The 24,083-nt window shown below is 45.4% G+C and overlaps 1 protein-coding gene across 6 annotated transcripts in view; it reads right to left on the bottom strand.

The window, feature by feature from the left end:
* Window positions 1-24,083, bottom strand: part of NFAT (nuclear factor of activated T cells 3) — a 50,851-nt gene that overhangs the window by 15,845 nt on the left and 10,923 nt on the right. Inside the window, exons 1-2 of one of the 6 annotated variants that reach the window (XM_017906446.1) lie at window positions 20,172-20,251; window positions 4,015-5,024 (exon numbers count right to left, since the gene is read on the bottom strand). The exons of 3 other annotated variants lie outside the window; for them this stretch is intronic. In XM_017906446.1, the coding sequence (XP_017761935.1) occupies window positions 4,015-4,153 (139 nt within the window). In that variant the 5' untranslated portion in view covers window positions 4,154-5,024; window positions 20,172-20,251. Of the gene's footprint in view, window positions 1-4,014; window positions 5,892-19,770; window positions 19,888-20,171; window positions 20,252-24,083 lie in introns of those variants that run through there. 2 more of the 6 variants (XM_017906447.1, XM_017906449.1) reach the window with 2 other exon arrangements.

The following is a 24,083-nucleotide window of genomic DNA, read 5'->3' as shown; positions in this document are numbered from 1 at the left end:
CCTATTATTAAGCACACAGCGATGTACGTAGGTTAGCGCGCGAGAGCCGAGCCCAGTGTTAAAAGGTGACGCACCGAGGACGCCGGTGGAACCGTCAAAAGCTCGTATCACACCGGTGGTTGCAGGAAGAAATCCGGAAAGCGGTGTATTTACAGCCGACTGACGTTTCCCAGTTTTTGGTCCCATTTTCGGATCAAAATCGGCCTATTATTAAGCACACAGCGATACGGCACGTGACCCGAAACAGCCGCGCGAATTACGGTTTAACGAGGAGGTTATCCAGCTAATTTCTCGGTAATTCGAGCACGCACGAGCGGACAGAAGCGATCCAACACTCGGGACGAAGCTTGGAACAAGACTACTGTTCTCGGGATCGGAAATCGCGTAATGGAACCGAACGAAGAATATCGCGAGGAATTTCGCGAGGAATGCGAGCTATGCGAGGTCCATCTGACGCGGACTCATCGTGCTCGATTTCCTCCGCGAAACAGAGGCTCACCTAGGTTCCCGGAAACGGCGTCGGGATCGAGAGGATCGTGGAAACGTGCGCGATCTTTCGTATTAATGGCGACTCGACATGCGCGAAATCGCAGATACGTTCTCGCGTTTCATCGGAAGGATGGAAAAATCGTGGAAAAGCAGGTCGATTTTCAAGCGTTTCTCGGAACCAGTTTTACCGATCATGTAATTGCATATTCGATATCCTTCGAGCCATTAAGTGTCCGTTCGTTTAAGCTCGTTTAACGTCCGAGCTGGAGAAAAAAACGTTCGGCTACGAAGAAACTTTTAACTCGACGTTGATTGAAAATTAAATCGATTATGAATTGGCTACACGTGCAGGCGTTCCTTGTTTATTATTGTTCCACCGGCGTAGAGGAATTTTTCTAGTCACGCGATACCGGGCTGAGAAAATATTTGTCGACGCTGCAGTGCCCCGGACCTGCCTAACAGTCCATGAAATGTCTCTTTGGTGCCCGATGGGACACCACGAGTCTGACATTCGACGCTTCGTTCCACGCTAATTCGTGATAATTTTAACGTCCAGTCAGCCTTACCGGCTCGGCTCAGGTAACGCGAAACTGGATAATCTTGATGCGTGAGCGGCGAGGACGCGCAGGTAACATCGACAGGAAATCGATCTATCGAAAGGTCACTCCGGCAGCTAGCTGGGACCACCGATCCACCGGCGTATGCTAATTCGTAGAAAAGGAGAGGAAAAAATCGCGCGAGTCATCGGCGAGATATTTCGCGTCTCGGATCTACGCGCAGACTCGCGCGTCGCGCGCCAAATTCAAATCGAGCCACCATCCGAGTCCACTCGGGATTTCGCAACCATCCACCTCCTTCTTTTCCTCTTACCTTTTTTGCGTATATCGAAAACGTATAATCTCACGGTCGACGATGACGAAGAGTCTACGACTTGGCACATGCGAGATCGAAAACCGAGGCATCACCGAGATAACGATGGATCGCGTCGAAAGGAACTGCAGAAAGTTCCTCCTGGCTGTTGAGATATTTCTTTTTTTCCTCGCCGGTATTAAATAACAATCGGCGATTAGATAGAATTACGCAATCCTGTAACCTTTATTATCGTAATACCACACGGAACGCGCGGCGGACAGCTTTGCGCCCGATGCTTGTATGTACGAGCACGAGATCCTCGCAGAAATAAATAATCCGCGCGAGCTTCTACTTACGCAACCGAAGAATCGCCACACGTCTCTGTCGTCCATACCTGCCGTATACGTCTCGAACGTTCGTCGTGCATCGACCAAACTTTCCCCGCGAGATAACGCGTCGTCTCGATTCCCCTCGTGCGTGTCGCACCAAGCAAAACAAAATAAAGAGAAAAGAAAAATATGTATATAAAAATGCAACTTGCAGATCACGACGAGAACCTCGTCACGACTCACCGGTGACCATAGCGCCGAAACGTGGAACCAAGCCGTTCGATAATCATCCGCGACATCCGCGGCGCGACTCGCGCCACTCGAACGTCCGCGCGGAATCCTTGCCGCGAGCCGGCGGATCGCGAAGAGAGAGACGAAGAGGAAGAAGGCCACTGCGGAGAGCGATCGTCCGTCAAGATTGCCTCGGACGCGACAGAAAATCGGAGAGAAACCACGCCGACGACGACGAAAAGCGCGGGACGCGAGAGGAGCGATTGGTCGGCGCGGTGTCGAGGCGGATTGCCGCGGCTGCCGAAGCGGATTGGCTCTCCCTTCTTCCGTTTCGCCTGGCAACGACCGCGCCAAAGCGCTTTTACAGACGGCCCGGCGATAACCGGAGTATCGCGATTCGCGAGCTACTCTCGCGTAGTCTCGCTCTCCTCCGGCGCGGCGAGACCGGCCGAGGCGTGTGAATCACGAGAACGCGTATCAAGGGCGAAGGAAAGAAGGAGCGAACAGAGGGCAGTGATTTATCGCGGAAAAAGGAGGAAGAAAGGCAGATGGCGGCGGAACGGGGTGGAAGACGCGCGCGCCATCTAGCTCGAAGGCGTCCTCAAAGGTTATCGTCGCGGGCCGGCAACCGCGTGAATTTCCCGGGTGTTCGCGAGACGAAACAACGCGCAGCAATATTTCTAACAATAATATCGTGGCGGGAGATAAGGCAGGGGAAAAATAGCGTGGAAATGCATCGACCCCTTAACCAGTCGCCGATGAGAACAGACGTATGCAGGGGGCGCCACGGGAGACTGGCGGCCGATGGAGGATGATGGCGAGTGACCGTGCCTAGTGGAACGATTCGTAATTAAAAGGAGGCCGCGATGGGGAGGTAGAAGACCCTGTAAAAATGACTATTCGACGGATGGCGAATTCCAATATCGGAGACAAAGATACGCCGTATCCCTGACAACTACCGTACTTTATCGACGATTCAACGAGGACGTCGTACGGATATTTCGTCGGATGGGTGTAAGGGACCGTTTGGGCTGTAAAAATCGACTCGTAAAACTTGGGAAACGGCGCGAAGATACGTGGCAATTTACATAAAGTCGCTGTTTCGCGAAGATCGGTTTGAAAAGGAAGCGAACAAATTTGTGGAATTTGGAGCGAAGAATCCACCATCGTGCACAGTGACGAGGACATAAACGAGCCGGAGATTCGCCTAGGGGTACGCGGTTATTAAAGAGAGAAAGCGGCTGAACGAAAACTCATATCGCCTAATGGAAACACTATGTCGATTGTAATATGAAATTCGACATAACTTTAATTCCTCCATAAAGAGTTACAACGCGTACACTCGTAGCCCCCTCGCGATACTCTAGAGGTGAACAGAAGAAGCGACGAGAGGGGAAAAGCTTCAACCATCTGAATTCACAAAAGCTCAAATAGAAATACTCCTCGAATTTATCCACATTACGTCGATGATACATAACGCGTAAGTTAATCCCTTAAGTCCAAAGAAAGCTAGGATTCTACAGTCGCTAATTCACAAAAGCTCAAATAGAAATACTCCTCGAATTTATCCACATTACGTCGATGATACATAAGTCCAAAGAAAGCTAGGATTCTACAGTCGTTCTGAACGAGCAAGTTCGATTTTCCTGAGCTACGAGACGAATGCAAACGAAATCGAGAAGAATCGTTACAGAGCTTCTAACATGCGAGGAATCATCGGAGAACCACGTTCAAACGACGAACGTTTGATAATTGCGAGCATTTTTTAACGGAGCGTAATCACGAAGGCGCAAGAGCGAAGAATCTGAGGAAAAGAGAGAATTCTACGCGTGGAAACAAAATTTACAAACCTGTATAGTAAGCATGCGATTTATGTGTAAAAGAATAAAACGCGAAACGGCACTGAAAGTCTCGGCGGAGATCGGCTGGTGGAAGGGAGATGAAATAAAATAAAGAAAAAAAAAAGTAGGAAAAAAGAAAGAATTCAAAATACCAGTAACTGGTTCCGACTCGAGATATCAATTACTCGGCTATCTAGGCGTGATCGAGTCGTTGAATATTAAACAGTAATGATCAAGCATGCACGGGGAGTAGAGGGAGAGATCGAGTTTACCGTGTCGATAAGGCTCGATCGATGCGTTTCCGGTGCACCGGAGCTGCAGGAGCATTTGAAGGTGCTCGTGTCCCGGTTCCAAGGTGCCGCTGTTGGTCCTCCTGAGTTCCTGCCGTCTCTTCTCAAGGTCGGGTGCCATTAGGTCCCCGAGGACCTATGGAGGCCCGGGAGTCGATCTCTCCAGTCCTCAACGATGCGTTTCACGCGCCGATCGACGATCACCGACGATTGAAACGATCGATCCACGCGCTTTCACCTCGCACTGACTCGCCACGCGAACGAGCTTCGATCGAAGATGTTCCATGTCAGTTACACGGTCCACGTGTTCTAGCCTGGCCCGATCGATCGCGCACGATCGACCGATCGACCCAACGATCACACCGCTGCCCACGTTCTTGGATCGTTCCCAAGCGAGTAGAACCGAGTCACGACCAAGTCTCTGCGCAAGTTCGACACGGATCGAACATCGAGAAACGTCGATAGCCGACAGGATACTCTGCCCTTCGTCCACGTCTCACGAAAGGGTCTGTGTGGCCCTTCGATGCAACAGGGATCACTGTCTTCTCGATCGACACAGCACCAGAACGACGTCGCCGACGCGGGAATACAGACGAACAGACACCGAATCGATACGCCGTTCGAAACGCATCGCACGATCACAGCGAGTGTCAGACGCGGACTGGCGTTCCTCGTCTCGACGCCGATCGGCCAACCCGGCATGGTTTGAATAGCGAGAGTAAATAAGCCCCCACCATGGACAGCCACGCAACACGTTTATACGCTCCTGCATCCCCGACCAGCTTCGGATATATCGAGGAGGAAGGTGACCAATCAGCAGCCGCTAATTACCGACCGTCTATCTATCGCATCTCCAAGCTACTGGCTTCGCCGACGTGGTACACGTTGCTCGCTAAAGACCAATTCTTTTCCCGTATTTTCCACCATTTCCTCTCGTTCCGCGGAAATCCACCTCGACCAAGCTCTCCTATCTCTAGTGGCCCCCTCTTTGCCTAAAACCGATACCCTAAGCCAAAGTATTGCTCCCTTTTCTCATCATTTTCGTACCCAGGCTGATGTCTTATTCGAGGAATTCGGTAGGGAAGACAGAAGAATGAATTTTTGAATTTTTGTCTTTTTTTTTCTTTTTTCTTTTCAGAGAGACGTAGTCGGTAATGAATGGCCAGGTGGTTCGTAGAAAATTAAATTTGAATATTTAACGCGTCTCGCGTTGGAACAAAGCAACAGGCAGGCTCGAGAATGCCCGCGCTCTAATTGGCGGGCATCTAGTGACTTTCGAATGGGTTTCGCCCCGAAACACAGGCGGAGGCTTATCTTGCGCGGATATAGCTGTTTGCTTAACGCGTAACTGTACGACTGGAGTTAAGTTAGAATTCATTATCGTTCGAGTAATTGCGAACGGTACAGCATTAACCCTTCGTGCCGGAGGAGGTCGCCGAGGAACGAACTACTTTGTTCCCTCGCGGTTCTAATTGGCTTTAGCGCTTCGACTTTTTACACCAATTTTGCAGTTTACCGTTGTATAACGAGTTAATATGGCGGCCGACATCATGGCGAAATCAAGGACACGTGCCGATGAGTGCAAGCGTACTCAGGTTTGAGTTTGAACGCGAATTATTTAGAAAAGGAGGCAGATTTCGATGGAACAAAATTTGTTGGTTAGGTTTCCGGTGTCTAGTGGTTTGGTACTCGACGCGGTCGCAATTGCGCGTGCGCAGTGGCACGGTAGCCGCGTCGTACCATCCGTAGGCGAACGTTAGACGGAGAATAAAGATTATCTGTAGCCTCTCGAATGCAATAATAATTTCCATGGAAAAAGGAAATAAGAGACAGAGATATCCGGGAAAACTAGGTCTACTGGTGCGTTCAAGTCCCTGACCAGGCCATAAAACAGCGCGCCATTTCCATGAATGAGCTCATCCGATTAACCTCCTATTGTTTCCGTCCTTTTACTTTCGGTAACACCTCTATCGTTGTTTCCTCGCAATAGTGGATTAGTAGATACCCTACCTGAAGACTGGAGACTTGTCAGAAGCGTTTCGAACCACGACTGACCTACGAGATAAACAGGGACGATCAGAAGACAATTTCATACGAGGAATGACGTAGAAAATCACGTAGAGAATCACGTAGAAAAATTCTTTACTCTCTCTCTCTCTCTCTCTCTACCTCTCTTATATCGTGTCTCAACGTTAATTGTGCCTAAAGTTTTCCCACAGTCGAGTGAATATACTGGATAAAAGGATCGTCGATAACAAGGACATTGGAAGAAGAACACTCTCGAAGGGCCAATAATAACAATTCCGTTTTCAATCCCGTGACGGCCGTGGATAGAGAGCTAATCAAAGGAAAATATCTCGCAGATAGACTCGTAATTAGAACGTTAATGACACTGTAGCTCTCGTTACCAGTTGACGTCAGCGAGAACGGAGAAAAATCTCGTGGTTCGCGTGGATCACGTACGTCGCCTGGAACGATCGAGGAGCCTCCAGAAATTACGCAAGGTCGGGACGATGAACTGGATGAATGGGCCGTTATCTATTTGCTTAATTGCAAACGCGATTTCGCGACTAAGATTAACCCCTTGCCTTACCATTTACGTTTCCGATGGCGCGTGCCATAGTCAACAGCAACGTCAGACACGTCAAGACACGTCGAGGCACTTGGTCCGAACACGACAGAGAGTGACACTCGACTGAGACAGGAAGACATGGACGAAAATGAACTACGAACTTGACTCGCAATGTTTACATTCGGTCCTATTCGTATCACGGCTCTCGCCCGTGATACTCATGTTCGACCCGATACCCTGCAACGAGTCTAGCGCAATATCGCAGAGGAAGGTATTAAAAACGGAGAAAAGTTGGGAAAAAAGGACAAAATGGCCGATCGCATTACCTAACCTGGCCAAAGTAGAAAGCAGACCGAATAGACTGAACAGATGAAGGAATAATCGTTAAAAAGCTCAATCCAAGATGTCTGACGATCGACTCAGCAGTCAGATAGACGAAGTTTGTTCGGGAAAACGAGTACGTGCCAATCCAGATACGTGAAACACGAGTGCTCGGGCCAGAACAGATTGTTTGTCGCCATGATCGATAGTGACAACAAGATTTGACGAGTAAGCGATTTTATTTATTGATCAAGACACAGATAATCCGATAGCACGAGGCAAATTTAAAAACCGCCAGTCCTCCAATTCGATTAATTAGCACCAAAGGTTAATCATGTGACCATGTGCGGTCTCAATTTCTCCGGTTGCAAGGAGTAAACACCTCGTGTCTCAGTTTTAAAACAAATTCTAGTTTCTTCGTTGATCGAGTTACAAAACACACGATTTACATATCCGAGATGATTACAAAATTTGACCTATTGCAAATTTTCCTTGTTACCGCAGATTCGTCAGGACTATTGTGGCGAATGTAACGATCTTAGATAAATTGATCAATGATAAATCTACAATACATCTTCGCCATGTTTCAGGTGCTACATTCGTGTTGGCAATATTTTAATTTCTCGAAGGTGAATAAATTATTAAGTTCTGGCCATCGAGGCTGCCGTTAATAGCCGATAAACGGGCGAATTTTTATGGCGATACAGGCGCGAAGAAAAGCGGGAAAGATCGAGATTGATGGGACTATGAAGGGCAAAGTTGAGCGCTTAATCGCTGACGAATGGCACAATGGTAAGGCAATTTGCAGTAAACCGAACGTGGATAAAGTGGCAAGCTCATTGCGATTTAACGTAACGTCCATCCTGCAGGAAGCCATCGACTACTCTATCCGTAAGCTCGACCCAAGTAGGAACTCTGAATCGCGTTAAAATCACCAGTGCCTCGACGTCAACGAATGAACGATTTCGGTCACTCGGAATCGAAGAATCCGACTGACCCCGAGGTAGCTTTACGATCTCTGCCTACGAAATTCGCAACAGGTTGTTGGGATTTCGTCACGTCAGGAGCCCCTTTCATTCTCTCCCAAATTTCGAAATTTCCTAGATATAAAAACAAGAGATTGATATCTTTTTTGTTACCAACTCTGACAGCGTGGGACATTTTGGGACGGACCAATTATTAAATAATTTTCTCGCCATTTTAACTGGAACTTACTGTATACCAAAATGTAGTAATTCCGAGGACCAAGAGGAAAGAAACCATCATCCACCTCTCTCTGTACAATCTTTGACCTATCGTGCAACTTCCAATCAGAGGAGTCCCAAATATTTAATATTACCGATGATATGCTAGGCAAAGTTTGGATCAAATTGGTTCCAGCAGAACAGAATCCACAATTTTGCTCCAAGTCCAAGCTCAATCAGCCATCTTAGGGAATGAACTCGAAAAATCGGCATCCAGAAACAACGAAAGAATAATGAACATCTTTTCACCATCGCTAACAACGATGTAGTAAACAAATCTGAAACGATGTCCATCTAAAAGCAATGATCTGGACACGTGACCCTCGACATTAAGGTCGCTCTAATCGAGTCAGCACACTCCACTCGCGCTAACTGGTATCTACCCGCGTGTATGTAGAATTTTTTCATCGAACAGCCGCCAATCGTCACGAGTGCTTCCGAACCCGACGTAGCCGGTTCCTTATCTTCGCACCCAGGCTAATCTAAAGGCGGATACACAACGCGCACGTCGGGACGCGCTGGTCGGGATCGGCGATTTTTCGAGAGTGTCTACGCTGTCGAAATAGTTGAACCAGGTCTGACTCACCTCACGTGCTCACAGAAATGTGTCACGAGCATGCCCGTGAAGCTCGTTTCAACGAAACTCGGTGTCACGAGAGCGAATCGCGCGAGAATTCGCGAACTAGGCTTTCACCGAAACGATCCACGAGACTTTCGAGGATCCTCGATCGATTTTGATCGATCCGCGACGAGGAATTTCTGCGCGGATTTTCCCAACTCGAGTAGACAGAGGAAACCGCTTCGCCTAATTTTGGAATTCGAATTCGACTGGTTCTAAAACGGTACGCCGATGAGAAAGATTAGGCAAGTCGGTGATGCAGATAAAATTTTATCTCTTGCTTCGGTAGTGCTATCGAAAGGCACTCCTACCGTCGTACTTTCTTCATCCTGAACATATATAGGATTATTAATTTCGCGCGGATGCATAATCGATACCTGGAACGAACGAATTAGCATTCGATCGCGACGAGTCGCGGTAATTATACGATCCGGAGTGAATGGTGCCGGTCGATTCTCGAAGATCGGTAATGGCGAGAGGGAAGCGCTAATTCGGCTCGTGTCTATCGCGTCACGATCGCACGATTATTATAGATCTGCCGATAGATCCCTCTTCTGCGCGAACAACAACGAGAGCAAATTAATTCGGAGAAGATAAAGAGCGAGACACGTGCGATAAATAGATTCGACGCGAAGCTCGAGTGTCCATGCGAAGGCTAAAGACTCGAATATTAACATCGGTCAACAAGATCACGGATCCGCGAATGAAAAACGGAGATGTTATCGGGGCCGAATAATCGAGATAAGGATAAAAATGAAAAACTGTGCTGAGTAAAAGGGCATTAGTTTCGAGGACTCTCTAACAATATCACCACGTTCTATTTGAAATATTATTGCCCCTCGTTTCTTGTTTCTTAGACACATCACTGCGTTGTTTATGTACTGCGCGATCGGTGAAACGAGCGAGGAAGATATTTTGACACAATTTCAAGTATTTCCTAATATTACTACATCTTTATGGCGAAGATATTACTAAAAAGATCCGCTTTTTTCTTAGCCACGTCACTTATTACGTCAATTACCTATTATTATAACTATACGACTGACGAAAATTTACAAAAAAGAATAATTGCGAATTTTTGTATATTTATTATATTCTAAGATGTATATGTTAAAATTAATTATTTATATTAAAATTGGAAATAGGACGTGAATAAATACTGAGCATTCTTTAATATCCTATGTAAAGCCTAGTTTCAATTTCGATCTATGTATGTTATAAGATAAAGAATATAGAAAAATACGCGAATTATCTGGTCTCCTAACTTTGGGTAGTAAGTATAGTTGGTAAAGTGATTTTGATTTAGTTTCGAGCACTCGCCAATAATATTATTGCACCCTTACGTTTAAAATATTATCACCACCCTATGTCTGTTTTCCCTATGTCGACGTACGATGGAAGACAAATAAATAAAATAATTTTCGTCCTTATCCTATGCTAATCTCTCGATTACTCGTCCAAACAGCGAGGAAACATAATTCTTTAATTACCTTCAGCGCCGTGTACTAGAAATCAGCATAATACGGTAGAGATCAACATCCGATTAGTCGGCTTTTCATTGTCAGGGATCAGCGACCGCGTGTCTAGTAATCGGATTTCCTCGCTCAGATATTAAAGACACACTCTTAACGTCGAGTAAGCCGAGATATCGACATCGCAAGCTTCTAAACATCGAGTGGCGACAGAGGATGACGTGCGATGGTACTCAGGAGTGCAGTATTTTATCCCTTGCAACTTTACCATTTGGTAAAATGGATACAACCTAACCTAACCCTCGGATTTTTCATCGATTCGTCCACTTGCTCCACCACGTGTTCGAGAATGGCGGGGTAATTTGCGAAAAATGGCGGAACTGAGATTCCAAGGACCACGTGTATCGAAAGTGTAGGAGCAGCTCGAGGCGAGCTGGAATCGAGCAACGATCTCGGCAATGCGAAAATACCACGCGATAAACACGACCTACGTAGAACCAGTAGCGTGTACACGCGGTCCACAGGCAGTGTCAACGAAAGCCACGATACGTATGCAAATTAAAGCGCGAAGGAACATACGGCGGCGTGCCGTATTTCCAGATCGTCATCGGCATGATCTACGAGACCTGTTCGCGGAGGACATTCTAATTTTACGTAACGACACCGTGCCAATATCTTTTTTCTCATTTTGCAACAACGATCCTCGTCCACGGAACGCGATCCGTTGCAAAATCCGTCGCGCGGCTATAAAAATGCCCGCTTGAACGAGCAAGGAAACGAGAGGCTGAAACAAGAAATACTGGTTGCCGTTTAAATTGGACATCGGATTGATAACGCTGATGGTATAATGTCGCGTGGTATACAATGCTGACTGGCGACGACCTCGTACGAGAAAATCGGGTCGCCATTTTCCCGTCTTCGTTCCTGGCGAAAAAATCGAGGATCCCTTGACATAACAGATTGGAAAATTATTGCGTTAACTACCGAATCAGATGAACAAGACGACCTGATTCGTAGGATTTTTATAATATCTTTGCACACGCTGGAAATCCGTAATATCTGTGCACCTGTTTCGGATAGAAACGTAGCTGAATGCATGTAACTATTTATTTTCATCGGGGCCTATCAATTATTATTATCTACGTGAGTGGACGACATGTATTTAGGTGTACGTTAGAGGTAGATGCCGAAATGACAGTGTCCAAGTGGCTGAAGAAGCTCAGAACCATCTACAGTAACTTTGAACATTTAACGTTCAGTAACGAAACGAAGAAGAATTCGATTAATTTTCACCTGCAACTTATTCGTTAACATACTCCTACCAATTTATTAGCATTAAATTCTGGTAAATATTTCGAATACCTCGGAGATCTTGAACTTCTCGTACATCCGTATCTGCTAGAGCTAGCAAGCGGATGAACCCATTTGAAATTGAGATCCTGACTGATCAACCTATTCACTGACTGATCATCGAACTCCTCGTGTCAGATCAAATATCTCAAATTCCTATATTTTACGATCGATTTTATGAACGTGCTAATCGTTTAGGATAATTATACGAATCCCTACCAGAAACTGGACTGAACTCAAAGAAGACTCAAAGAAGAATTGAAGAAAGTTCAAAGAAGACTCGAAGAATAATTGAAGAAGACCCAAAGAATAATTGAAGAAGAGTCAAAGAAGAAGATTCAAAGAAGAATTGAAGAAGACTCGAAGAAGGTTCAAAGAAGAATCGAAGAAAACTCAAAGAAGAATCGGTGAAGAATCAAAGAAGACTCAAAAAACAATTGTAGAAGAGTCAAAGAAGAATCGAAGAAGATTCAAAGAAGAATCGAAAAAGACTGAAAGAAGACTCGAAGACAACTTAAAAAAGACTCAAAGAAGGTGTATGAAAAGAGAATCAAAGGCAAAGGTAACTTTGGACAAGTAACATTGGTGCATCCGCGATCGCTATGACGAGTCACCGAAGAACATAAGTATACTTGTATACAGGCGATTGCTCAGAGGCTCGGCAAATGACAGTGCGAAGATCGCCGTCTTGCTCGAGGAAGCACGGCTGGACACGATTAGATAATCGTCAAGCTGACGCGATCAATTAGTGCGCAGACATAAACGTGGCACAATTTCTGGCATCGATCGTGACGTCAAGGGACACGACTATCTGCAGTATAGGTAACATGCTAGAAACATACGTAGAGCTTTCAGCTGGTTCCCTCTACGGATGACGCATTGCCAAAAATTAACGCAAATTTCAAATAATCGCCATGGATCGACCCATATACCAACTGTTTACTCGAATCCAAGTTAACGCTAAGCTTGTCATAGTCTAAATCAGTGGTTCTCCATCTTTATATACCAACTGTACAACCAATATGCGATCAAGTCACGTATGGCCACTTTGCAAGTAATATTTATGAGTTACAGCATACCCAGCTGTGCATAATTTGCAAACTTGTATTACAATTTTATTCATGTTCGTTGCATGTACGTTATGTACAACCAGTTCGGTTTGCGGACCACTCGAGAATATTCAATGTACAGCTGGTTGAGAATCACTGATTTAAACGATTGTTTTCCAAGTTTTCATTCAAAATTCTGCATTCGACGTCGTCGCTTCATTTCACGATCTTTCTACCAATATATGTAATCAATTTTCAGATATCTTTCAAGGTTCTTCATCTTCCACGTTCTCATCTATCCTAACCGATCGTTTAACCAGTTATGGTAGCTTCGATACGTACGATGTTTCTTTCTACTAAAATCCAATGCACTCGAGACACCAAAGGAACATTGACAACAATTTCCCCACAGACTATGCTTTTATACCAAAGTCTACTTTCCTCATAGAGCCATAACGTCACTTCTGCTTACTCGAAAAATCGTTAGAGCATTGTTCTTCGAACAAACTCGGCGAGCATTACGTGGCTCTTGCGTTTCATGCAACCATTATCCCGAATCCGACGATTAATCTTGTAATCCGATCGTTACGAGCGATTAGAGCGATTATGCCGAAGCGTAATCTGCCAAACCGGGCCAGGCGTCCAATACTCACCCTGATCTCGAGGGTGGCTCGCGATTATTTCTACCTATTCGTTACTCGTAATTCGTTGCTCGAATACCAATCGTTCCTCGGTTAACTGAGCCCCGTTTCCGTCTCTGGTCTAGCCGCCCCCCGCTCAGCGATTCGCGATATAAATATCGTATTTATATCGCAGCCGATGCGTGGACACTTGGAATAGACGAACCTATCAATCACAGCCGCGAGATAAAATATTTCCGAGCAACACTCCCCTCGACTGCACCGCGCGAGCATCCACGGCTGATTACTAATAAGCTGTTGTGACACATCCGCGAAAAAAGGAGGCTCCGAGCGATCGCCATTGCATAATGGCTCGCGCGAACCATTCTATGCAATAAAATCGTTGCGAAGATAACAGTGATGTAATGGCGGAACGGGTTCCCTAATCGCAACGATACGAGCGAGACTAATTTTGCCATATTTTTACGCCATCTTCCGTCCCATCGCAGACACTTTCTTCGTCACGGAAGCGAAAGAAAGAAGAGGTTCTCCGAATCGATTCGACAGACCGCATGGAGTCGCATGCTGGATTTTCTTCGTACACAAACGAAGAATCGTATTAACGGAAAACGTAATAACGCAACTATTAACGCGAATGGTGACTCAGCGAACGCGATAGAGTCCAACGTGCAATGGACGCCGACGCCGCGTCGCGGAGTGTTTGCGTGTCCGACACGTCGCGTTCCAGCGTTTGTCGATAATCGTAAATAATTGTTTTCAGATAGGACGTTGTTCGCGGCGCGACATAGGCACGGTGAAACTGCAATTGCACTCGTTGAAAGGGGCGATGAGAGCGGTGAAAAGCTAAGTGCAGCTGACAATGGGGGCCTTAGCGTGGTTTCTGAGAAGATTGTAAGCATAAACGTACGTTTATAGACGAGGAGGCATAACATTTGTGGATGATCGATTAGTACAAACTTTTATGCTACCACTGTTATTATTGTATTATTATTCAACTGCGAAAATGGATCTCAAACTTTGACCACATTGGTAATGCTAGCGTTAATAATCGATTCGCCTAAGATTTGTTTAACGCGTTAAACGCCAACGGTTTACGTGCCGTTGCGTTTACCCCACAGTTAGTCGCCATGCGGGCCCTTCCAGGCCATATGGACCGGCGGGGCCCGAACGGTTAGCCTAGCGTCGGTCCCTAGGGATCGGCGCGGCGTTTAATACGTTAAGTGCCCAGCCCGTTTTGCTTGCCGTTCCGTTCAGGCTCAGACTGGGCCGTCAAGTGGGCCACCGGCGGCGGGTGAAGTGTTCATAAAACTCGGAAATAGTATATCGATTGTTATAAAAGGAATTCCCAAATGTTAGATCCAAAGATGGCGAAGAATTTAACACCAAAGTTAGCACCTTTTGGTCCTAGCCTGGGCCGGGCCCAAACGGAAAGTCTAGCGCAGGTCTCTAGGGACTGGCGTGACACTTAACGTGTTAACCACTTGCGCTGGCAAGAAATTCTCGGACGCCTGTGCTAAAACGGTCCAGTGTTTCTGTGACAATTGCCTGACGACGTGTACACCACGTCGTTGTCGATTCTGCGACAAAAACATTGCGACGTGTGTGACACGTCTTTTCAGCGCAAGTGGGTACCGTGTTAACAGAGTCCAAATGCATTGATAAACCTGTATTTTTGTACAAACAAAGATAGAATGCTTCATTTTTGCAATCTTAGTACCTTCGCTGTCAGGTGGATCGAAGAAGATGGCCGTCTCTCTGACATAACCTCTCCGATTATAGAGGCTGTACCGACAATCAGGCGTGTGCGTTCATGGACCGCGTGTAAATGCGGTGTAAAAATGGCGATCACTGGTGTAAAAGCGTGACGCAAGCATACAGAGCGCAATGATGTCGAACGAAATCGGCAGATGCATTGTCTTGTGACGGATTTGAATATAAAAGGCTTTGCACTTCTAATGGCTCCTTGCGGCACGTGCGGATTACACGCTTTCCATTTCATAATGGAGATTAGCTATTAACAGAGGCCAATAAATAGCCGATCTCTCGAACGATTGAACGATCGTACGACCACGAATGTCTCGGAATGCTTCATCGGACCACCAAATTCGAACACAATCGTAAAGTATCGGGGTTCCTCTAGCCACCCTCTTAGTCACCCAATTGCCGTAGCAAGCAGAGATGATTCACGCTGTTATTTCGAACTGTTTTATCTAAATTTATGATAATTTATCGTAGAGGATAACAGTCGATACGGTTGGCCAGGTTCCACGATGAACTTTACAGTTCTGCTGGCAAACACGGTGGTACGTTTGGTCAGATAGACGGCACACTTTGCCTAAGCTTTTTGACCAGGACGAAGTCGACTCCACCCTGCTGCTCGAAGGTCGAGCAAATATTGAAAAGACGGAAGAAACCGTCACGACCCTCCAATCGTGCGAGGCAAATGGGAAACCGTTCGATGCGCCATCGTAATCAAATATTCCATCGAGTTCAATTCACCGTGGTAATCTTCGATCCAAAGTTTCGTCCAGCGAAAGGTCTACCACCTATTATAGCGGAGAAACAAACACTCCTGTACTACACCCTGAATAGAGGTCCAAATCAATCGACCCTAGCCTATCAACGAAGCAAGTTGAACGTAGTTGCTGCTCGAAGTAATAGCCAAACGAGAACCGAAGGAAAGCATCGCGGAAGGGGTGGTGGCTGCACGGGGAGAAAGAAACGCACGTTCCCGATCCGTAACGAAGCCATAGGTCCAAAAGGGGTTGCGATGACGCCAGCACGATCCCAGAGAGGCGCGAGATTTCGCGCGTGAGTGTGCTCGAAGAGGAGCGATCGGCAGTCTCGTTCGGCTCGTTGAACATAAATCTCGTCTCCCGCTGGACGATGACCCGTCGCGCTTATTTATCATCGCTCTTTTCTCTGTTACGGCTTAACTGTTATTCGGTGCTCGCACCGCGCGTCAGCCATCGAAGGCTCGATCACCGTCCACGTACGGTCGTCTGGCGATCGCCGGAATGACAATAGACCAAGCGCCGATCGGCCTTATCTGGACGACACGCTGTGGTCGCTGACAAGAAACCGAGTAGTCGAATTCCACGAACGGATCATCCCCAGAATTCGTCATCGTCGCATCTGCGTCACCCAGCTTGAGCCTACCGCGTTTATCAACCCTCCGGGGTGCTCGAGTCGATAGGGTGGCCCCCCAAGTCGACCATGACAGCCCGATCGGCCTGACGACAATAGCTATCAATGAGACACTGCCAATAAGTTCTTTTTAATTTAATAAAGACGTATTCTTACGAATCCCAATTGCTATCAACGATTCGCTGAGAATCGTCGAGGATTTCATCGAGGAATTATTGGGTATCGTTGTTGTTGGACTTAGTGTGGATCAGTTGGTCGATTAATTCGAATTTATCATTAAAAATTGATCATTTTCTTTGATATGTATTTGTCTCTGATATTCTTCTTTCATTTCTTTTCCTTTTGTAGGAATTATTGGGTGTCGTATCTCGCTTTTGAGGCACCAAGATGCTTCATCGTTATTGTTGGACTTAGTTCGAGTCAGTTGGTCGATTAATTCGAATTTATACTTAAAGATTGATCATTTTCTCTGATATTCCTCTTTCGTTTCTTTCTCTTTTGCGTTTTCTTTGCAGAATTTGGAGCATTTAGACGTGGCAGAAGTCTCGAATTCTGAGCGAATCACCGTTAAAAGTCTGTCACGAGCCCCAGGCCGCTCATTGTTCCCCAAATTTCTTTCCGAAGAGGGTCTTAACCACGGTTGTACACCGTCACCGCTGACAATCCGCCTATTGTTATCTTTTCGCAAATAACAATAGCGATTACCTGAGTTGCGACCCAGGCCCATGTCAATGACTCGTATTAAGTTCTCGCAAAAATGGTGGATACCGAATAAAGCTACTCATTTAATCTCTGCAACGTCGTAGAATGACATAATAATAAAAGCCGCTAGGACTTCCACTACCCTAATTTGTACCTCATCGAATACATACCCGGTTTCTCTGGGGAACTAAGTTTACGATGTACTATCGATCAACTTGTCAGTAAACAGAAAAAAGCGAACCGTTATATCATCTTTTAACTTAACAAACAATTTCTCATTTGCTACAGGGTTCCAACCACTTTGCATAGATTTCCTTCGATTTTTCACAGCGAAAAACAATCGACAACGTATATACCTTGGTCTATACATAGCCTAAGCAAGCAAACTATCAATTATTGCACTATCTAGAAACATACTCACTATATCCGAAAAATCTATGTGTACTATCAGAAAATTAATTTCAAACGTCCATAACATCTATTAAACAAATCTCTCCTCATCAAGACTCTAGTAAATCCTGAACCTTCTTCAAAAAACGAAAAATTCTGACACCAATCATCTGCAAAAAATCTTCTGTATGATTAAAAGTTCTTCTTAAGTGGAAATAAAAAAGGAATAATAAAAATACAAAGACCACTGCCTCCACGGAGAAGACAGGCTCCATGTTGGTGAACGGCGAACATGGATGTCGGTCGCTCGGATTCGCGGACGCGCCAGTCGCGGGAACAATAAATAATCGAGGCAAAATTATTACGGGTCATTCGCTCAGCCTTCGCGATTGGGACGAGCATTAAATAGCCGCGATTTTCTCGAGCCGGACTGGAGGATTTATCGTTAGGTGGAACGGCCTGCTATCACGCCGTGGTTCTCACACTGTCGCGCGCTCGTCACAGCTCGCGGGTCTCGCGATAACGAGAACAATAGTCCGAAGAACCGAGCACGGTGTTCCCTTTCTCTGTCTTCCATATCGGATTCTCCGCGAGCGCTAAAATTACTTCGTCTTGAATCGAAGTGACCCAAAAGGTCGATCGGCCGCGCTCCGCTCGATCGCGCTCGATCGCGCGCGCGCGCGAGCTCGCTTTCTTTCTCTTTCTCGCTCGCTTTTTCCTCCTTCCATCTTTCCACTTTTTTCCCGTCTTTCTCTTCGTTTTACTTTGAACGAGTACCAACGTCTCGTATCAAGAGCAGCGAAACGATCGCGAGAAATGGAACAAGAAGGGCAAACGTGGAGGTTAACTTTTTAGGTTAGTTTTTATCTCGAGGATGACACGATGTATGCAACATGGCGATAGGATACGGATAGGATCGATCGATCAGATTCGTTCGGGAGTGTTTCTTCTCGTGAAACGCGTAGGGATCGTGGATCGTTCGGGAATCGTAATCTAAATGGGAAACAAACGTGTTTCGGAGCTGAGATTTAGCCCGCTGCTTTTGAATAATTCAAGAGACGTTGGTTTACCGTGATAGAACTTGGGACGGTGATGTATATACCCGCGAGTAAGTAACGATGCACAGTCTCTCTGGGAAATAATTAATATGGCGGCGAAATAAGCGGGGGTTTCGCAATTAATTAATGGTCGTGCTTCCAGAGACACCTTTCACCTTTTATACTCGATACAGTGGTAACGAAGAATGTTATTGACGCACTTTCCTGTCACGCAATCGAAGAATTCGCGTCGCCTCTTAACAAGTCAAAACACTGCCGTTTAATTGACAGAATCGCATTTAATCTAACAGCGAGCTACAGCGCGCGCAAGCTCGCTGTAAATTAGACAGAAGTTAATATCACACCGTGAGATTCGACTCGGGATTAATTTACGAGCGTTTAATTAAATTAAGAAGAGACGAGACGCTCGACTAGCTCCTTTCGATCGAGGATTTTGCAAATGCCGGATAGTTTTCTAGTAGCGCCGGGGAAAAATTCGCAATTAGACGTCTGATCATCTGGCACGTTAATTTATTTCCGCCTAGAACGCAGCTTAATTGCCCACGATAATGGATTCGACGATCGTTGCCGCAATCATTCTAAGAAAAAGCGTCGCGCCGCGAGACTTTCGACGCCAACGCGATCTAGCTAACGACTCGTTGATCTTTTTTCGCGTTTTCGATACCAAATTCATTCAGCTCGAAGTGTTCCATTCGAAGCTTTCGATTCGAATCATCCAATGCAAATTTTTGAATTCAAGGCGCCCTATTTGAAATTTTCAATTCAAAAGAGTGTATTCGGAATAACTGATTCGAGTCACCGGATTCAGAGAATTCGATTGGAATCATCCAATGCGAAATTTCGAACCCAAGGCGCTCTATTTGAAATTTTCGCTTCAAAATGGTGTATTCGGAATAATCGAGTCGAGACATCAGATTCAGAGCATTCGATTCGAAACTTCCAAGTGAAAACATTCGATGTGGAACACTCGATTCGAGGTATTCGATCCGACACGTTCGATTCGCCGGCCGTTCCGCGTTGGACTCCAGGCGTTTGCATAAGTTATCGGCGAAACGAGACGGTGTAAATAGGGATTAACGGTCGCGAACAGAAGTCACGTGTGAGACTAGAAAAGCAGCAGTATCGGCGTCGTTAGTATTAGTTATTATCTGGCGACCTTCTTTTGCCACGAACCTCTCTTGCGAACGTTGTCGTCGAACAGTGCGCTTCCGAGGCTGCCTAACCGCGAACCCAAACAGCGGAACGTCTCGATCATCCTTCGTTGATCTCGCGGATCTGTTGACCACGAAACTGTCAAAAAACAGCCGACTAAAATACACTGGAAAATGAAGGAAAAAACTAGCTGCCCGACTTTATCCCGTTTCTGTCGCAAACAGGATCTCGCGTATTTAAAGCAGGAACCACCACCAACGCTTTTAGGATCATCTGACGTCAGCAATGAATGCATTCAATTCGAAGTTTCCTCGAGCATATAAAATCACCGATTTTTAATTCCCGAGGAACACCGATTTCGATATATAATATAATAGGCTCGATAGGATTCCAGAAACGTCGATTCTTCTAGGAGTACGTACCTGACTCTCCTCATCTAAAGGCTCTACACCTCTGTTTCTAAGTCTACACGTAGCTGAACTATCACACGACAACGATTCGTTACGCAAAGTTACTCTGTCCACCTGCCAATCAAACGAAAACACACGTGAATCAATTACAGCGTGCAAGATAACGGTAAAAGCGAGTTTGAATTGTTACGCGCGATGCAAAACATCGGATCCCGGTGTTTCGAACGGGTGAAGCTAGAGGAAATTATTTTTGGTATCATCCCAGCCCAAGGAAGCAAAATTAATGAAGCAACGCGATGACAGCTGTTAGTTACTATCTACTACTGAAATCCACGAGTTTGTTCACTGAACGTGTACACTATACACTGACAACGTCCTAGCCTAGTTAGCTAGGGACAATTGCTGTTGTAAAATTCACTAGGAACGATTTTAGGCAATGTGATCATTTCGTACACGCGAATAATGAAGCAAGACATAGTAAACGATGCACAGTAACTTCGGGAATCCCGATAAAGATTTAGAAACCACACGTATAGGCATAATTGGGCATCCATGAAGGACACAAGCGGTATAACCCATTTTTTCCCTAGAATCTAGTGAATAATACTTAACCTCAAAGAACATCCATCATCGGTCAGGTGTTTCGCAATGTATCTTCGCACTCGACGCGATTATTTTTCAACGAGATACATACGAGAGTAAGACATATGAAAACATATCGCTATATCCTTGTTGATTTTAGATCTTTACGTGCGATCTGGAGTAATCAATGCAGATATTGCATCACCGTATCTCCCTGATATTAAGCAGATAATCCGCAAATTAATAAACAAATCGCAATAGTGGATAAATCGGTCACAGGTTTCACGTCACGATGAGAGGACGCAGGGACACCTGAGATCACAATCAAATCTTCAACTGCTGCATACTTGGACTCACGTCGAATCACAGCAGACTTTGCTCCTACCCTCGTTACTTGTTCGCGAATTTACTCGTGATAAATTCACTAGCAATAGTCCATAATCGTCAATTTCACTGGACTCATTCTCATTCTCCTGATACGATTCGTCGAAGTGCTTTCACTCTCGAATTATGATGTAATTATGACAGATTCCTCGATTCGGACAAAACTCATGGAAGTAGATCGAAGCCAGTCTGACGTTCTGCCACGTGAACGGTGAAAACACCATCGAAAACCGATCAATGTCGAAACATCCCCTGGCCGTAAATTAACAGGCGGCAACACATTTAAACGCGTTTCGTAATCGTTCCCGGGCCACAGGCACATCGCGTCGATCAGTTACGACATGCTAACGGACTTTATGTTATGTAAAATGTTAATTAATACACGACCGGTGTACCATACACACGCTGCTCCTTTTAACCGGCCAAGACTAAAAAGAGCCACGTGTTTTCGAGGATCGATCCGTCGAGAACAAAGCCTGCCGTGTTTCCGAAACTTCCAGTCATCATCTCGCACCTCCATTCGTCTTAAGGCTACTTAGACCTCTGATTGGAACGGAAGCTACCCACCAGGATGTAAATGTTCGCGAGGAAATCTAACTTCGTTCCTCATCTAAAGGCTCTACACCTCTGTTTCTAAGTCTACACGTAGCTGAACTATCACACGACAACGATTCGTTACGCAAAGTTACTCTGTCCACCTGCCAATCAAACGAAAACACACGTGAATCAATTACAGCGTGCAAGATAACGGTAAAAGCGAGTTTGAATTGTTACGCGCGATGCAAAACATCGGATCCCGGTGTTTCGAACGGGTGAAGCTAGAGGAAATTATTTTTGGTATCATCCCAGCCCAAGGAAGCAAAATTAATGAAGCAACGCGATGACAGCTGTTAGTTACTATCTACTACTGAAATCCACGAGTTTGTTCACTGAACGTGTACACTATACACTGACAACGTCCTAGCCTAGTTAGCTAGGGACAATTGCTGTTGTAAAATTCACTAGGAACGATTTTAGGCAATGTGATCATTTCGTACACGCGAATAATGAAGCAAGACATAGTAAACGATGCACAGTAACTTCGGGAATCCCGATAAAGATTTAGAAACCACACGTATAGGCATAATTGGGCATCCATGAAGGACACAAGCGGTATAACCCATTTTTTCCCTAGAATCTAGTGAATAATACTTAACCTCAAAGAACATCCATCATCGGTCAGGTGTTTCGCAATGTATCTTCGCACTCGACGCGATTATTTTTCAACGAGATACATACGAGAGTAAGACATATGAAAACATATCGCTATATCCTTGTTGATTTTAGATCTTTACGTGCGATCTGGAGTAATCAATGCAGATATTGCATCACCGTATCTCCCTGATATTAAGCAGATAATCCGCAAATTAATAAACAAATCGCAATAGTGGATAAATCGGTCACAGGTTTCACGTCACGATGAGAGGACGCAGGGACACCTGAGATCACAATCAAATCTTCAACTGCTGCATACTTGGACTCACGTCGAATCACAGCAGACTTTGCTCCTACCCTCGTTACTTGTTCGCGAATTTACTCGTGATAAATTCACTAGCAATAGTCCATAATCGTCAATTTCACTGGACTCATTCTCATTCTCCTGATACGATTCGTCGAAGTGCTTTCACTCTCGAATTATGATGTAATTATGACAGATTCCTCGATTCGGACAAAACTCATGGAAGTAGATCGAAGCCAGTCTGACGTTCTGCCACGTGAACGGTGAAAACACCATCGAAAACCGATCAATGTCGAAACATCCCCTGGCCGTAAATTAACAGGCGGCAACACATTTAAACGCGTTTCGTAATCGTTCCCGGGCCACAGGCACATCGCGTCGATCAGTTACGACATGCTAACGGACTTTATGTTATGTAAAATGTTAATTAATACACGACCGGTGTACCATACACACGCTGCTCCTTTTAACCGGCCAAGACTAAAAAGAGCCACGTGTTTTCGAGGATCGATCCGTCGAGAACAAAGCCTGCCGTGTTTCCGAAACTTCCAGTCATCATCTCGCACCTCCATTCGTCTTAAGGCTACTTAGACCTCTGATTGGAACGGAAGCTACCCACCAGGATGTAAATGTTCGCGAGGAAATCTAACTTCGCATTTGGTCTCATCGAAAGCCTACAGCCACGATACTCTTATTTGGTTCCGAGTTCCCAAACGTCCCATTTGGATCTAAAGCTGCGTCCAGGTCCAAAGATCTGGTGCATCAGACCTGATAAATGTCTAGAAAAGATTCTCCATTCGTTTTAAGACTATTTAGACCTCCAGTTGGAGCGAAAGCTATCCTCCAGGATGTAAATGTTCACGAGGACGTCTGACTTCGAATTTAGTTTCATCGAAAGCCTAAAGTCACGATACTCTTATTTAGTTCCGAGTTCCCAAACGTTCCATTTGGATCTAAAGCTGCGTCTAGGTCTAAAGATCTGGTGCATCAGACCTGATAAAGGTCTAGAAGAGATTCTCCATTCGTCTTAAGACTATTTAGACCCCTGATTGGAACGAAAGCTATCCTCCAGGATGTAAATGTTCATAGGAAAATCTATTTTCGAATTTGGTTTTATCGAAAGCCTCCAGCCACGATACTCTTATTTGGTTCCGAGTTCCCAAACGTTCCATTTGGATCTAAAGCTACGTCCAGGTCCAAAGATCTGGTGCATCATATAAAGGTCTAGAAGAGATTCTCTATTCGTCTTAAGACTATTTAGACCCCTGATTGGAACGAAAGCTATCCTCCAGGATGTAAATGTTCATAGGAAAATCTAATTTCGAATTTGGTTTTTATTGGAACGAAAGCTATCCTCCAGGATGTAAATGTTCATAGGAAAATCTAATTTCGAATTTGGTCTCATCGAAAGCCTACAGCCACGATACTCTTATTTGGTCCCGAGTTCCCAAACGTCCCAT

The sequence above is a fragment of the Eufriesea mexicana genome, unplaced genomic scaffold (genome assembly GCF_001483705.2).
Source record: "Eufriesea mexicana isolate 0111107269 unplaced genomic scaffold, ASM148370v2 scaffold5394, whole genome shotgun sequence".
Classification (NCBI taxonomy): domain Eukaryota; kingdom Metazoa; phylum Arthropoda; class Insecta; order Hymenoptera; family Apidae; genus Eufriesea; species Eufriesea mexicana.
This window is presented reverse-complemented; position numbering and strand designations above follow the sequence as displayed.